Source organism: Bufo gargarizans, unplaced genomic scaffold (assembly GCF_014858855.1).
Source record: "Bufo gargarizans isolate SCDJY-AF-19 unplaced genomic scaffold, ASM1485885v1 original_scaffold_1098_pilon, whole genome shotgun sequence".
Lineage (NCBI taxonomy): Eukaryota > Metazoa > Chordata > Amphibia > Anura > Bufonidae > Bufo > Bufo gargarizans.
In genome coordinates, this window is record NW_025334238.1 from 234,146 (window position 1) to 249,277 (window position 15,132).

The window sequence follows — 15,132 nt, forward strand, 5'->3', positions numbered from 1 at the left end:
ACACAAAATTCAAGCAAAGTAGTGCTCTGAACCCCATGGAGATGTTGTAGACCTCATGCCCATGTAAAGCAGGCAACTACTTCATTTTGATGGACCCTGTGTAATGTTTAATTTCCCCTGTGGGGCACTGTAGAACAGGTTTCTTCACAAATTACAGCTCTGGAGGTCCCAGCAATGTCTAACGAGTATGCATTGTCCTGTATACAGTATTTCTTGTTACCTAGAACATATGCAGAACATTGAACATTTTCTATCATTTATTACAAATAATTTTTTACAGGTTACAAAAGCTTGATTGGCAGATTAGATACTGATCATGTGATGCAGGAGGCATAGTCAGTTGTTAAGGTGACATCTGATGCACTAAAATGGGAGTTGAGGAGGAGGACGGCAGTCTGATATCTCATGTGTAAGAGGAGAGGTAAGGAAGTATCATCCACATATCCCAAGTTTTGTTTACTAAGTCCTCTCCTAACCTCTCCTTATTCATCATCCTTGGGATTGGGGTTTCCAGATTCCCAGCTCTGGATGAGAGCGCTGCGCTGCCGCCGGTTGCGTGGACTGTTCAAAACCTGACAGAGGAAACATAAAATACTTATTATAAATATGTCATAAGACCCCTCATGAAATAGAACAAATATCTATACTACTAGTGACATAACTAGGCTCTGATACTCAGGGCCTGTCCCATGGGTCTCCCCAAACCAGGAATATTAATATTATTATGTCACTAAACATCAGGATCATCATTATTAAAGGGGTTGTGCCACTAATAAATGTATCCCGCCCAACAGATATTCCCCAAATACCGCCATTTATCAAATCTGCCTTATTCTAAGTTATTAGCCTATCATTGCACCCTGTGGCAAATCAGTTTCTATTTCAGTTGCTGTTGGTTACATCCTGTAGTGGAGCCTTGTAATACGTCCTGATTGGACATGTCAAACCAGGAAGTAGGATTCAAGCATGGGGGATAAGAGAAAACGGCAAATGAGGTAAATGTGAAAAATTTGTAAAAAAAAATCCAAGGAGGAATGGGAGCTAGAGAACTTGATGAAAAAAAACTTTACAGTGAAAAGTAGTTTATGGCACAACCCCTTCAATGCTAGTATTTACTAGACCAACAGAAACCAGAAACATTATTAGCAAGCCACTAGACACCAGGGATATTATTAATAATAGGCGTGAGCGAATCAACTTCGGATGAAACATCTGAAGTGGATTCGCATAAAACTTTGTTTAAATACTGTACGGAGCGATTGCTCCGTACAATATTAGAATGTATTGGCTAAGATGAGACTTTGTGAGACTTTGGGTAATTACTTCAAAAATTAATATCTACTGTTAAAAACCCTTTCCCGAACTCAGTTTCAATTCCAAGTGGTACCTCCAGGACTGTTAGTAATAACCCAGTAGACACCAAGGCTGTTAGTAATAACCCAGTAGACACCAAGGCTGTTAGTAATAACCCAGTAGACACCAGGGCTGTTAGTAATAACCCAGTAGACACCAGGGCTGTTAGTAATAACCCAGTAGACACCAGGGCTGTTAGTAATAACCCAGTAGACACCAGGGCTGTTAGTAATAACCCAGTAGACACCAGGGCTGTTAGTAATAACCCAGTAGACACCAGGGCTGTTAGTAATAACCCAGTAGACACCAGGGCTGTTAGTAATAACCCAGTAGACACCCGGGCTGTTAGTAATAACCCAGTAGACACCCGGGCTGTTAGTAATAACCCAGTAGACACCAGGGCTGTTAGTAATAACCCAGTAGACACCAGGGATGTTAGTAATAACCCAGTAGACACCAGGGATTTTAGTAATAACCCAGTAGACACCAGGGATGTTAGTAATAACCCAGTAGACACCAGGGATGTTAGTAATAACCCAGTAGACACCAGGGATGTTAGTAATAACCCAGTAGACACCAGGGATGTTAGTAATAACCCAGTAGACACCAGGGATGTTAGTAATAGCCCAGTAGACACCAGGGATGTTAGTAATAACCCAGTAGACACCAGTGATATTAGTAATAATCCAGTAGACATCAGGGATGTTGGTAATACCCCAGTAGACACCAGGGATGTTGGTAATACCCCAGTAGACACCAGGGATGTTGGTAATACCCCAGTAGACACCAGGGATGTTAGTAATAACCCAGTAGACACTAGGGATTTTAGTAATAACCCATAGACACCAGGGATGTTAGTAATAACCCAGTAGACACCAGGGATGTTAGTAATAATCCAGTAGACACCAGGGATGTTAGTAATAACCCAGTAGACACCAGTGATATTAGTAATAATTCAGTAGACACCAGGGATGTTGGTAATAACCTAGCAGACACCAGGGATGTTAGTAATAACCCAGTAGACACCAGGGATGTTAGTAATAACCCAGTAGACACCAGGGATGTTAGTAATAACCCAGTAGACACCAGGGATGTTAGTAATAACCCAGTAGACAGCAGTGATATTAGTAATAACCCAGTAGACACCAGGGATGTTAGTAATAACTCAGTAGACAGCAGTGATATTAGTAATAACCCAGTAGACACCAGGGATGTTAGTAATAACCCAGTAGACAGCAGTGATATTAGTAATAACCCAGTAGACACCAGGGATGTTAGTAATAACTCAGTAGACAGCAGTGATATTAGTAATAACCCAGTAGACACCAGGGATGTTAGTAATAACCCAGTAGACACCAGGGATATTAGTAATAACCCAGTAGACACCAGGGAAGTTAGTAATAACCCAGTAGACACCAGGGATGTTAGTAATAACCCAGTAAACACCAGGGATGTTAGTAATAACCCAGTAGACAGCAGTGATATTAGTAATAACCCAGTAGACACCAGGGATGTTAGTAATAACTCAGTAGACAGCAGTGATATTAGTAATAACCCAGTAGACACCAGGGATGTTAGTAATAACCCAGTAGACAGCAGTGATATTAGTAATAACCCAGTAGACACCAGGGATGTTAGTAATAACTCAGTAGACAGCAGTGATATTAGTAATAACCCAGTAGACACCAGGGATGTCAGTAATAACCCAGTAGACCCCAGGGATATTAGTAATAACCCAGTAGACACCAGGGAAGTTAGTAATAACCCAGTAGACACCAGGGATGTTAGTAATAACCCAGTAAACACCAGGGATGTTAGTAATAACCCAGTAGACACCAGGGATGTTAGTAATAACCCAGTAGACACCAGGGATATTAGTAATAACCCAGTAGACACCAGGGAAGTTAGTAATAACCCAGTAGACACCAGGGATGTTAGTAATAACCTAGTAGACACCAGGGATGTTAGTAATAACCCAGTAGACAGCAGTGATATTAGTAATAACCCAGTAGACACCAGGGATGTTAGTAATAACCCAGTAGACACCAGGGATGTTAGTAATAACCCAGTAGACACCAGGGCTGTTAGTAATAACCCAGTAGACACCAAGGCTGTTAGTAATAACCCAGTAGACACCAGGGATTTTAGTAATAACCCAGTAGACACCAGGGATGTTAGTAATAACCCAGTAGACACCAGGGATGTTAGTAATAACCCAGTAGACACCAGGGATGTTAGTAATAACCCAGTAGACACCAGGGATGTTAGTAATAACCCAGTAGACACCAGGGATGTTAGTAATAACCCAGTAGACACCGGGGATGTTAGTAATAGCCCAGTAGACACCAGGGATGTTAGTAATAACCCAGTAGACACCAGTGATATTAGTAATAATCCAGTAGACATCAGGGATGTTGGTAATACCCCAGTAGACACCAGGGATGTTGGTAATACCCCAGTAGACACCAGGGATGTTGGTAATACCCCAGTAGACACCAGGGATGTTAGTAATAACCCAGTAGACACTAGGGATTTTAGTAATAACCCATAGACACCAGGGATGTTAGTAATAACCCAGTAGACACCAGGGATGTTAGTAATAATCCAGTAGACACCAGGGATGTTAGTAATAACCCAGTAGACACCAGTGATATTAGTAATAATTCAGTAGACACCAGGGATGTTGGTAATAACCTAGCAGACACCAGGGATGTTAGTAATAACCCAGTAGACACCAGGCATGTTAGTAATAACCCAGTAGACACCAGGGATGTTAGTAATAACCCAGTAGACACCAGGGATGGTAGTAATAACCCAGTAGACACCAGGGATGTTAGTAATAACCCAGTAGACAGCAGTGATATTAGTAATAACCCAGTAGACACCAGGGATGTTAGTAATAACTCAGTAGACAGCAGTGATATTAGTAATAACCCAGTAGACACCAGGGATGTTAGTAATAACCCAGTAGACAGCAGTGATATTAGTAATAACCCAGTAGACACCAGGGATGTTAGTAATAACTCAGTAGACAGCAGTGATATTAGTAATAACCCAGTAGACACCAGGGATGTTAGTAATAACCCAGTAGACACCAGGGATGTCAGTAATAACCCAGTAGACACCAGGGATATTAGTAATAACCCAGTAGACACCAGGGAAGTTAGTAATAACCCAGTAGACACCAGGGATGTTAGTAATAACCCAGTAAACACCAGGGATGTTAGTAATAACCCAGTAGACACCAGGGATGTTAGTAATAACCCAGTAGACACCAGGGATATTAGTAATAACCCAGTAGACACCAGGGAAGTTAGTAATAACCCAGTAGACACCAGGGATGTTAGTAATAACCTAGTAGACACCAGGGATGTTAGTAATAACCCAGTAGACAGCAGTGATATTAGTAATAACCCAGTAGACACCAGGGATGTTAGTAATAACCCAGTAGACACCAGGGATGTTAGTAATAACCCAGTAGACACCAGGGATGTCAGTAATAACCCAGTAGACACCAGGGATATTAGTAATAACCCAGTAGACACCAGGGAAGTTAGTAATAACCCAGTAGACACCAGGGATGTTAGTAATAACCCAGTAAACACCAGGGATGTTAGTAATAACCCAGTAGACACCAGGGATATTAGTAATAATTCAGTAGACACTGGGGATATTAATAATAACTCACCAGATTCCAGGGATATCAGTAATAAATCACTAGACAACAGGGATAATAGTAATAACTCAGTATACACCAGGGATGTTAGTAATAATTCAGTAGAAACAAAGAATGTTATAAATGACCGCCAAACAAAAGGGATTCTAACAACCTTCTACTCAGTGGGTTTATTAGTAATGCTCTAGTAGTCGCTAGGGATATTAATAATAGCCCATTAGATACTAGGGAGATTTATAATAATCCAGTAGACACCAGGGGTACTATTAGTACCCCACTAGACCTCCAGGGTATTATTCAGTAACCTGCTACACTACAACAATATTCAGTTATGACCCGTAACACACCGTGGATGTTGCGCATTAGCTCACTAGACGCCAGGGCTGTTTTTACCAAACCAGTAAAGATCTAGAGACCGATCAAAGATCTCACCAGGAACCACTTCACCACCGAAGATATTATTTGTTCGAGGTGTTGGCTCATCTCACACATTGGTGGCGTAGGATATGTGTCCAATGTCAGATAGGTGTGGGTCCCACCTCAAGCATGGTCACCCTCCATTCACTTCTATGGGACTGCCAAAAATAGCCAAACGCCTGCTCGATTATTTCCAGAAATCCCATAGAGATGAACTGAGAAGTGGCCACACTTGTGCTGTGCTCCTCAATTCACTTCTATAGGAGTGCTGAAAATAGCAAAACGTCGGCTCGGCTATTTCCAGAAATCCCATAGGGGTGAATGGAGAGGTGGCCACGCTTGTGCTCCTCCATTCACTTAGCCACGATATGTCACCAATGTGTGAGATGGGCAACCGCCACTAGACTACCAGCCATATGATTAAGTACAAAGGCCAACCATAGAGGTTCAATACAATGCATGGGATGAGAAGCATGGTATACCAAGGGGCTTGCCTTAGAGGGTAACACTAACAATGTACTGGGCCCAGGCCTCTGATATTTTAAGACCCTAAGAATGGCTCTTCTGCCCCATCATAAGTCTACATTGCCCTGGCCTGCATTACCTGCTGCTGTCCATTCATTTCAGCCTCTTTGTTCGGCGGCCAGTTAACCTCTAGCCTCCTCCAGTTTGGACGCTCTGAAACAGAGAACATGGGTCATGCAGTTGAGTCAGTGACCTTTACAATAACATCCCCTCCTCCCTGGTTGCACAACTAAATTCAGCAAACACTCCACTTAATATTAAACTATATGCACCCTTTACTGTGATGGCAATTTCTAGCTGCAAATTATACAAAAATCTGTATTTTATGGGGTTCTGATCCAGGATTATGACTCATTTTAGCAAAGTGTCACATTCAAACCACCCAGAACCGATTGCCACTGATTATCCCAAACTCATCCCTGACTGCCGAGGAAGCCAATCTATAGTAATGGCCGGACTGGGAAGCGGTAGTCTTTAGGGGAGGCTATCATGACGGGGGGTTGGTTTAAGGGAGACCGGCGGGGGTGGTGATTGGGTAATTCAAGTTAAGGGGCGGGAATTAGGGGGTTAAATAGCTGTAGTTGGAGAAGAAAGGAGCCATTTTGCTTGGAAACGTGAGCTGATAGCAGCGTTGTTACAAGGCACTTACTGTGATGGAGCTGGGGGCAATGTCAGGAGAGCTGAGGGCGGCAGCAGCGGTACGTGGAGACGGCTGGCTGCAGGAGCAGATCCAACTGTTGCTAAGGGGGAGGCTGAGGCATCTACCTCGCCTCAGCCACCTTTATTACGGCCGGGGCGGGCCCGCCCGCCGGCGCGCCTCAGTCCAGAGTTGCCCCCCCCTCAGGCTCAGCGCCGCAGACAGAGCCCTTCGCAGGACCTTTCGCGCCTGCAGGCCGCGGGTACAGCTTCAGCCTGCGCGCCCAGGCGTAGAAGGAATCCGTCCAGTAGGCGGAGCCCACACGCAGGCCATGTCAGGTCTTCCTGGCCAGCGGAGAGCGCCGGCAGGGGATCTGGAGGAGGAACGGTGGGCCCCCTCCAGGAATGTGGTGAGGAAGGGACCCCTCGTCGCGACCAATATGATGGAGGGAACGTGGCTGTGGCAGGTCACGTGGCAGGAGGCAGCAGGCCCTCAGCTTATTTACAACAGGAGATGGCGGGCTCCGCCTCCTCTGAGGCAGTGAGTGAAGCTCTGGGTTTCCACATCCCTGGTTTCATCCCAGCCAGGGGACATCCATTGCATTTCGCTTTGCCTGGATCAGCGCAGAGGATCGGACCTCAGGAGGCAGGATCTACGGTTGATGGGGTCAGAGCACCCAGGCAGCCAGGTGAGATGCTATGGGGACCTTTAGTTCAGTTGGTGGCTAGTTCGACTAGTGGGGGGGTTGGGGGACCCCAGAAGGATGTGAGTAGAAGATTAGGGCAGTTGTTGGGGGGTTTAGCGGGATTGTTGGCAAATTGGAGCATGGGGGGGCCACCCCATTACCAGCGTTGGGAGTAGGGGGAAGCCCTAGTGGGTCCGGGGGACACGGCGTCTGTTCAAATGCAGGCGGGGGTTCGGTAGAGGAGGAAGTGGTACGGGTAGATGATAAAGCGAAGGGAGAAGTCTGTATTTGTTTTGAGGGTCCATTGGGGCACATTTAAAACAGGAGGGAGCGGATTTGGAAAGGGGAGTATTTGGATATATCTTCCCTTCTCCCCTTGGAAAAGTTCAACCTGGACAGAGCAAGGAAGGATGAAGGGAAGAAAGAAGATGAAGAAAAGCGTAGGCACCGCTTAATACCATGTAGGTTTCCAAATTGGTTACAGGCGTTAGCGATATTAGCAAGCGTGATAGGGGAAAAATCGTCGGAGTGTTGCTTGGTGCTTTTTTGTTTTTTTAGACGCCATTGGCAAGGCTAACCGGGTGTATGGGGGACTAGCATGGCTGATGATGAGCAGTTTAGGCAGCGGAAGGCAGTTCGCCCGAATATTAGATGGGATCACAAAGACATCGCTTTGTGGTTGAACGTAACGGCGCCAGTTAGGGCAGGTCAGTCCTTTCGGGGTGAATCAGGAGGCGGGGGGCAATCTGGTTTTGCGGCAGCATCCGCAAAGGGATTGTGCTTCCTATTTAATGAAGGGGGGTGCAAATTTGGAGCCAAGTGCAAGTTCAAACACGATTGCTCTACTTGCGGTGGGTCCCCTGGAGCCACGCGGTGCTTAAAGGGAGGCAGGCAGAGAAGCGGCAAAGGTAATAGCAAAGGGGGAGACGCTAGTCCGTCTGGAAAGGATGGAACCGTTCTTCAATAGATACCCAGATGAGAAGGCTGCGGATTTGTTACGGGAAGGGTTTTCATAGGGTTTTCGGATTCCGTTTGTTCCGTTGGGAGCGATGTTAGTTAAAAAAAAAAATTCGGTCGGCAATGGAACACCCAGGTGTAGTTACGAAAAAATTGGAAATAGAGGTTAAGGTAGGAAGAATGGCTGGCCCCTTTTGTGGAACCACCACTGGTGGATTTGTGTTTGTCGCCATTGGGGGTGGTTCCAAAAAAGGTGGTGAATAAGTTTCGCCTTATTCATCATCTGTCTTTTCCGAAGGGATCGTCGGTCAATGATGGTATTGATCCGGGCTTATGTTCAGTAGTCTATACCTTATTTGATGCGGCAGTGGAGTGGGTTAAGAAGTTCGGGGAAGGGGCGTTAATGGGGAAAACGGATATTGAGGCAGCGTTCAGGTTATTGCCAGTGCATCCGGATAGTTTGCATTTGTTGGGGTGTTTTTGGGACGGGGTTTTTACGTGGATCGTTGTTTGCCGATGGGTTGTTCCTTGTCATGCACGTATTTTGAGACGTTCAGCTCATTTCTGGAATGGGCGGTAATGGACTCGTCTGGATGTGAATCTATCATTCACTATTTGGGTGATTTCCTGTCTATTGGTCCCCTGGATTCGCGCCTTTGTTCTTTGTTGCTGCATACGCTGGGAGTGCTGTTTGATTCGCTTGGAGTTCCCCTGGCGGTGGAAAAGATGGTGGGACCGACAACGGAATTTAGTTTTCTAGGAATAGTAATGGATTCGCTGCGGATGGAATGCAGGCTCCCCCTGGATAAGCTGGAGGAAGGATTTAAAAGGGGAAGTTGCAAGGGCGCGGCGTTTGCGGAAGATTAAGTTGCACGAGCTCCAGTCCTTTGGGAAAACGTAATTTTTGCATGTCGGATTATGCCCACGGGAAGGATTTATAGTAGGAGGTTGGTGGGGGCGATGGCGGGTATAGTGGCACCGCATCATTATATTAGGTTGGGTCGAGTATTGAGGGCGGATTAGCAGGTTTGGCGTGCATTTTTGGAGAGTTATGATCCTCCAAAGCTGAGAACTCCTAATAGAGCGGTGTCTCCAGCAGGGAACTCCTCTCTTATTTAAAGAGGATAATAAAAAAAATAGGGCACAGTTTAGAAGCATGATGTAATAGATGCATGTGCACAGTATAATAATTATACTAACCGTGCTCCTCCCTCATATAGGTTATGAATAAAAGCTCTGTGATATGTACATAAGTTAATATTTGGAGAAGCCTGCCCCACCACAGTACGTGACATCATGCTCCTTAAGACAGGACATCACAAGTTAGCATTTAGTGATGGAGTTAGAACTAACCTTGTATAAAGAAGTATTATTGATGCTTGTATGGACACTACATTACCTACAAGAACATTAAAGGGATTATCCCATCAAGACTTCCGTCTATAATGTCTGCATGCCCTGGGTCCTGCACTGTGAGGGATTATCTTCCTAGCTGCTCTAGCTCAGAACTCCCTATTGGAGCAGTGTTCCTCAACTCCAGTCCTCAGAGTCCACCTGCCGATAATGATTTGAGAGTATCCCACAGAATGAACACCTGTGGTAAGTCCTGATGCATAGACATTAATTACATCACCTGCCCAATATTAAGGAAATCCTGAAAATATGACCGGCAGGTGGGTCCTGAGGACTGGTGTTGAGGAACATTGTATTAGAGTATTTGAAGTTAGACCTTCTTCAATGATCTCACCTGGTTGGTAAAAGCTTTGGATGTCGGAGGTGATCTCTTGTGTTTTCTGAGTGTTCTCCACAACGCCGTCATCTTTCCCATATATGCTACTTCTCTGCCTCTGGAGTTCCTTCTCTCTCTCCTTCACCTCTTCTATTTCTCTCTCTAGCAGGGAACGTGGACTTGGTGAACGGAGGAGCTGAAAAGGGCTTCCAGGAGGAATAGCAGAGTCATCAGAGTTGGGCAGAGGAGATCCCGATGAGTTTGTATGGGTGATCTCAGCAGGTATTGATCGTCGGGAATCCTTGGGGGCGGAGCGATGGGAATCAGCAGGGGCTGACCAACGGGAATCAGCAGGGGCGGAGCTGAAGGTATTCCCTGGAGCAGACATTCGGAGCAGAGAGCTGTGCTCTATGATGATAACATTGCTGCCATTGGCTTCGGCATACGAAGGCCCCTTCTTGGTCTCTTTTGCAGGAGCCACATAGTTGTTTGATACTAGGACAGTTGATGGAGGAGCCTCCTCGGGCACTGACTGCTGCTGGGGCTCACTTTGTTTCTTCTTGATGGGAGCATCGGATGGCTCTGTGAAGAATACAGGAAATGATGTGTTAAAGAAACTTTAAGGTTTTTTTAAGTCATTTTTAAAAGTATCACTGAATATTACAGAATGTTTTACATCTGCCTGATGTCCATGTTGTACATAGATTTAAGCAGTGCAATTGCAGATTGGCCTTGACCCATCTAGGGAATTCTTGGAATAGGCAATTGCTATAAAGACATAGATATAGGTGAGAAGATGAAGTTGGTGAAGTCTGTGATCTTAACCATCTGATGTCCAGAATGAAGTACAGGGGGTGCACAGTGTGCGGCTTTGGAGCCCAAAGTCATAAAGTCTCTCTACCCGATATATTGAGAGTAGTGCTTTGATAGGTGAGGGTCTGGTTACAGATTCCCCTAAAACATTGTTCTTGCTGTGATGGCAACCAAAAATACACAGACCATAGCACCATCTCTGGCAGCTCTAGTAAAGGGCTCAGGATACCACTAGGTGTACACCCCCCTAACACTGAACTGCACTTGTATGGGGCAGTCAGGAGGAACGGCTGTTGTATGTGCAAGGCCAGCTTAAGGATCAGTTCACAGTACGCAGTCTGAACTGACTCTTAAAGAGGACCTCTCACCACTCCTTACATGCCTGGTTTAATAGCTTCATGTGTTCCCCATGTAACAACAATTCTGGAACATCTATTCTAAGGAATGGCACAACGTAGAGCCATAAGAATAGAGGTTCCAGAATGATTATTACATGGGGAAGGCATGAAGCTATAAAGCCAGGCATGTCAGGAGTGGTGAAAGGTCCTCTTTAAGCTTGCCTTACACATACAACAGCTGTTCCTCATCATACAAGTACACCCTTGGTACGCTGAGCATGCGTGTGTAGAAAGGACGTGGCCACCGGCGCCAAAGTTCCAAATAAGCCATGTGAGCTAGAACCATAGCAAAGCTTATCTCTATTATCTTCACAACATAGAGATATCAACAAGGCAAAGGTGGAAGAAGGGCCCTGAGCAATCAATCGGATGGAAATGTTTCTGTGTAAAACAGTAGGTGGGAGAGGGGGATGCAGCTGCAGCATCGCGGATGGAGGGGAGCAGCAAGACATAAGATTGTCTCAGAGCAATCGGCACATTTCTGTGGTCTTTGATCCAATACAAAGCTACAGCTATCTAAGGAGATTTGTACATGATGATATGGTGGTCAGCAAGGCAGGAAGAAGTTGTTGAGTAACTTGAGGTACTCCAGCATGAAAAGTACACTGACTACACGGTGGGGAAATGGTGTGATACTTATACTATGTGTATGAAGCTACTGAAATGGAGTATACATAAGGCCGGGGTTGTCTTAAGATGGAGAGGCAGTGTCATGTAATGTCTACTCTGCAGCATGATATTAATACCCTTATAACGCTACACCCTCAGTTGCAGGCTTCCTTTTACAGTCCTGCCATTATTGTCTTGGGCAGGACAGGTGATAGCGGGCACAATATATTGCAGGAAAGGTCCGTGGGGTAAGGTTTCATCTGCTAGAAGCATACCAATTGTCGGCTGGGACTGGACGCTGTGGACCACCCCTGTGTATAACATAACTACGATTTGTTTGGCCGTTATTATCCTGATCCCCCATTATTATGTGTATGGTCGGCTCTGACGGGAGCAAATAATAGGTTTGGGTGGGAAAACTTAATTTTGGCTTTCCCACTCCAAGAACTGAAGTTCACAGGCATCTAGTAGGCTTCATATAAACAGCGTTATGCCAAGTGGAGGACCAAGGGGTTGGAGCATGACACAGGGATTCTCTCATTGGCATTCCTGGTCAAGGTCCACCCGCTCAGGCTCTGCAGTAGGCCTAACATAAGTCTACCATCTTTGCCTGGAGTGTTCCTTCAACATCCATGGCTTGTCTGGTACCTTGAAGAACAGAAAATCGAAGAATTACTCATCAGGTGGCCAGTCGCTGGTCATACATAGCCTCAGGTTGGTGACACACATTAGACGAGCGGATCCTGAGGATTTCTATGGGATCTACCTACAGTGAAATGTGTACGAGCAAGAAGGATCAGACAGGTTGGACGTTAACCAGTCCTGTTCTTTATTCCTTGGGGATAAATGGCACAGTTCTGTCTTCTCTCCCTTCTGCTACTGAAATAACATATATCCCTAGGCACCATACACACGTAGCTGGGCCAATGTTATTGGGATGTTGGCTGAACGATCATTCTCCTCACTGCACCCTCAGTCTGGTCCTCCATCTCACCATCATACATCTTCCCTATGGCTACTTTGCACTTTATGGCTGGCTATCTCTTGGTCGAAGATCTGGCAATTGCGACTCATAATTTTTTTTCCAGTAGGTTTATATTCCATTCTTAATGGGACTAAAACAGAGCGAAACCAGTGGAAAGCTTTTCAATCTGTGTATGATCTCTGGAGATTCCATCTCTGGAATCCCCAGCAATCATTAGAATGGGGGTCCCAAGCCCTGTTCCAGAGGAGATTGAATGGAGGGGTGTTGGCAGGTTCCAACTTCTGCTCTAGAGATCGTTGGGGGGCCTCAATGATCATACATTTATCACCTATTCTGTGGACAACCTCTTTGAATTGCTTGTCCTAACTGGAGGAGCCCTATAAATATGCTTGATCAGATTGTTCACTCAACGGGGTCCATCAAGGCAGAGGGCAAACTTGGAAAACGATTCACAGTCTTCCAGAGTAAAATATATTGGAGCCTTTAGTGTGGAACCATCTTATTTTTGGTTATGGATGTTGACTTGTAAGGGAGTCACCTATGGGTGACATCAGAGAAACAGGTTGAGCTGTTTTGCATACTTCTTTTTCCTCAGGGAGCATTGCCGGTAAACTCCCTACACAAGCGATGTCTCCACAAGAAGTTAGTCCACTGAAATAGCCTTACTTCCGGTAACATTTCCTTGTCCTAAATCTAAGCTCGTTTCACCCGGTAAGCATCATGGGTTGGGTATCAAGGTATAGTTTTTTATCAGTATTGTGCACCAGCAGGATCCCTAGGTCTATGCCCTCTCTAGATGGTATCCTTTGCATGGGTGTGCCATCAACTATTCACTACCTTCTAGTCATGATGATGGATGATGACTTTACTGCTCCTGTCTTGGCACTAGTTTTGGTTTGCAGAGAGGTACACGTACACCCTGTGCCAGGCATCCTGACCATGAAATGTAACGTCTAGTAGTCTCATTATTTTAGAGTATGGCAGGAACAATTATGAGAAGTATATTAATGCCAGGCAAAGAATAAAAGGACTGAGCTTCGAGAGAAGTGGCAAGTATAAAGACACAGGTGCCCAGGGTACATTATAGAGGACACTTCAAGTGAGATTACAGACTGGTAAAGAACAGGTTAATAAAAAAGCAAAGGTCGAGAGTTAAGATCAGGGTTGGACTGGGCACACCAGCAGACAAGGTTCTCCTAAAGTCCTAGGTCTTGCCAGACCCAACAGGGCCCATGAGGGCCATCAGTTTGTTGTGTAATTAATGAAGCATGCCACGGTATAACTGGGTGGCAGGTCTTCAGTCTTATCTTCTGGGGTGGGCTCATGTCTCATATGGGAAATCAGTTTTAGAGGAGTTGTCGGCTTTACCTCTCAGCATGCGTTATCAGGGCATATGGACAATGAAGTCCCTCAATCAAGTACTTCCATTATTAGCTAAATAAGAGATGTCCTGTGTCATGCCTCAATGTAATCAGTCACTGACTGATAGCTGATGAGCTATATCCTATATTATACTCCAGAGCAGTACTCACTATTCTGCTGGTGCAGTCAGTGTACATACATTACATTACTGATCCTGAGTTACATCTTGTATTATACTCCAGAGCTGCACTCACTATTCTGCTGTTGTAGTCACTGTGTACATACATTACTTATCCTGTACTGATCCTGAGTTACATCCTGTATTATACTCCAGAGCTACACTCACTATTCTGCTGGTGCAGTCATTGTGTACATATATTACATTACTTTTATCCTGTACTGATCGTGAGTTACATCCTGCATTATACTCCAGAGCTGCACTCACTATTCTGCTGGTGGAGTTACTGTGTACAGACATTACATTGCTTATCCTGTACTGATCCTGAGTTACATCCTGTATTATACTCCAGAGCTGCACTCACTATTCTGCTGGTGCAGTCACTGTGTACATACACTACTTATCCTGTACTGATCCTGAGTTACATCTTGTATTATACTCCAGAGCTGCACTCACTATTCTGCTGGTGGAGTCACTGTGTACATACATTACATTACTTATCCTGTACTGATTCTGAGTTGCATCCTGTCTTATACTCCAGAGCTGCACTCACTATTCTGCTGGTGGAGTCACTGTGTACATACATTACTTATCCTGTACTGATCCTGAGTAACATCCTGTATTATACTCCCGAGCTGCACTCACTATTCTGCTGGTGCAGTCACTGTGTACATACATTACTTATCCTGTACTGATCCTGAGTTACATCCTGTATTATACTCCAGAGCTGCACTCACTATTCTGCTGGTGGAGTCACTGTGTACATACATTACTTATCATGTACTGATCCTGAGTTACATCCTGTATT

General features: G+C 45.1%; 1 protein-coding gene across 2 annotated transcripts in view; it reads right to left on the minus strand.

The window, feature by feature from the left end:
- Positions 1-244: 244 nt before the first annotated feature.
- Positions 245-15,132, minus strand: part of MISP3 (MISP family member 3) — a 33,725-nt gene continuing 18,837 nt past the window's right edge. Inside the window, exons 4-7 of one of the 2 annotated variants that reach the window (XM_044273766.1) lie at positions 9,998-10,561; positions 6,051-6,124; positions 5,042-5,070; positions 245-572 (exon numbers count right to left, since the gene is read on the minus strand). In XM_044273766.1, the coding sequence (XP_044129701.1) occupies positions 5,068-5,070; positions 6,051-6,124; positions 9,998-10,561 (641 nt within the window). In that variant the 3' untranslated portion in view covers positions 245-572; positions 5,042-5,067. The remainder of the gene's footprint in view (positions 573-5,041; positions 5,071-6,050; positions 6,125-9,997; positions 10,562-15,132) is intronic. The other variant, XM_044273764.1, reaches the window with a different exon arrangement.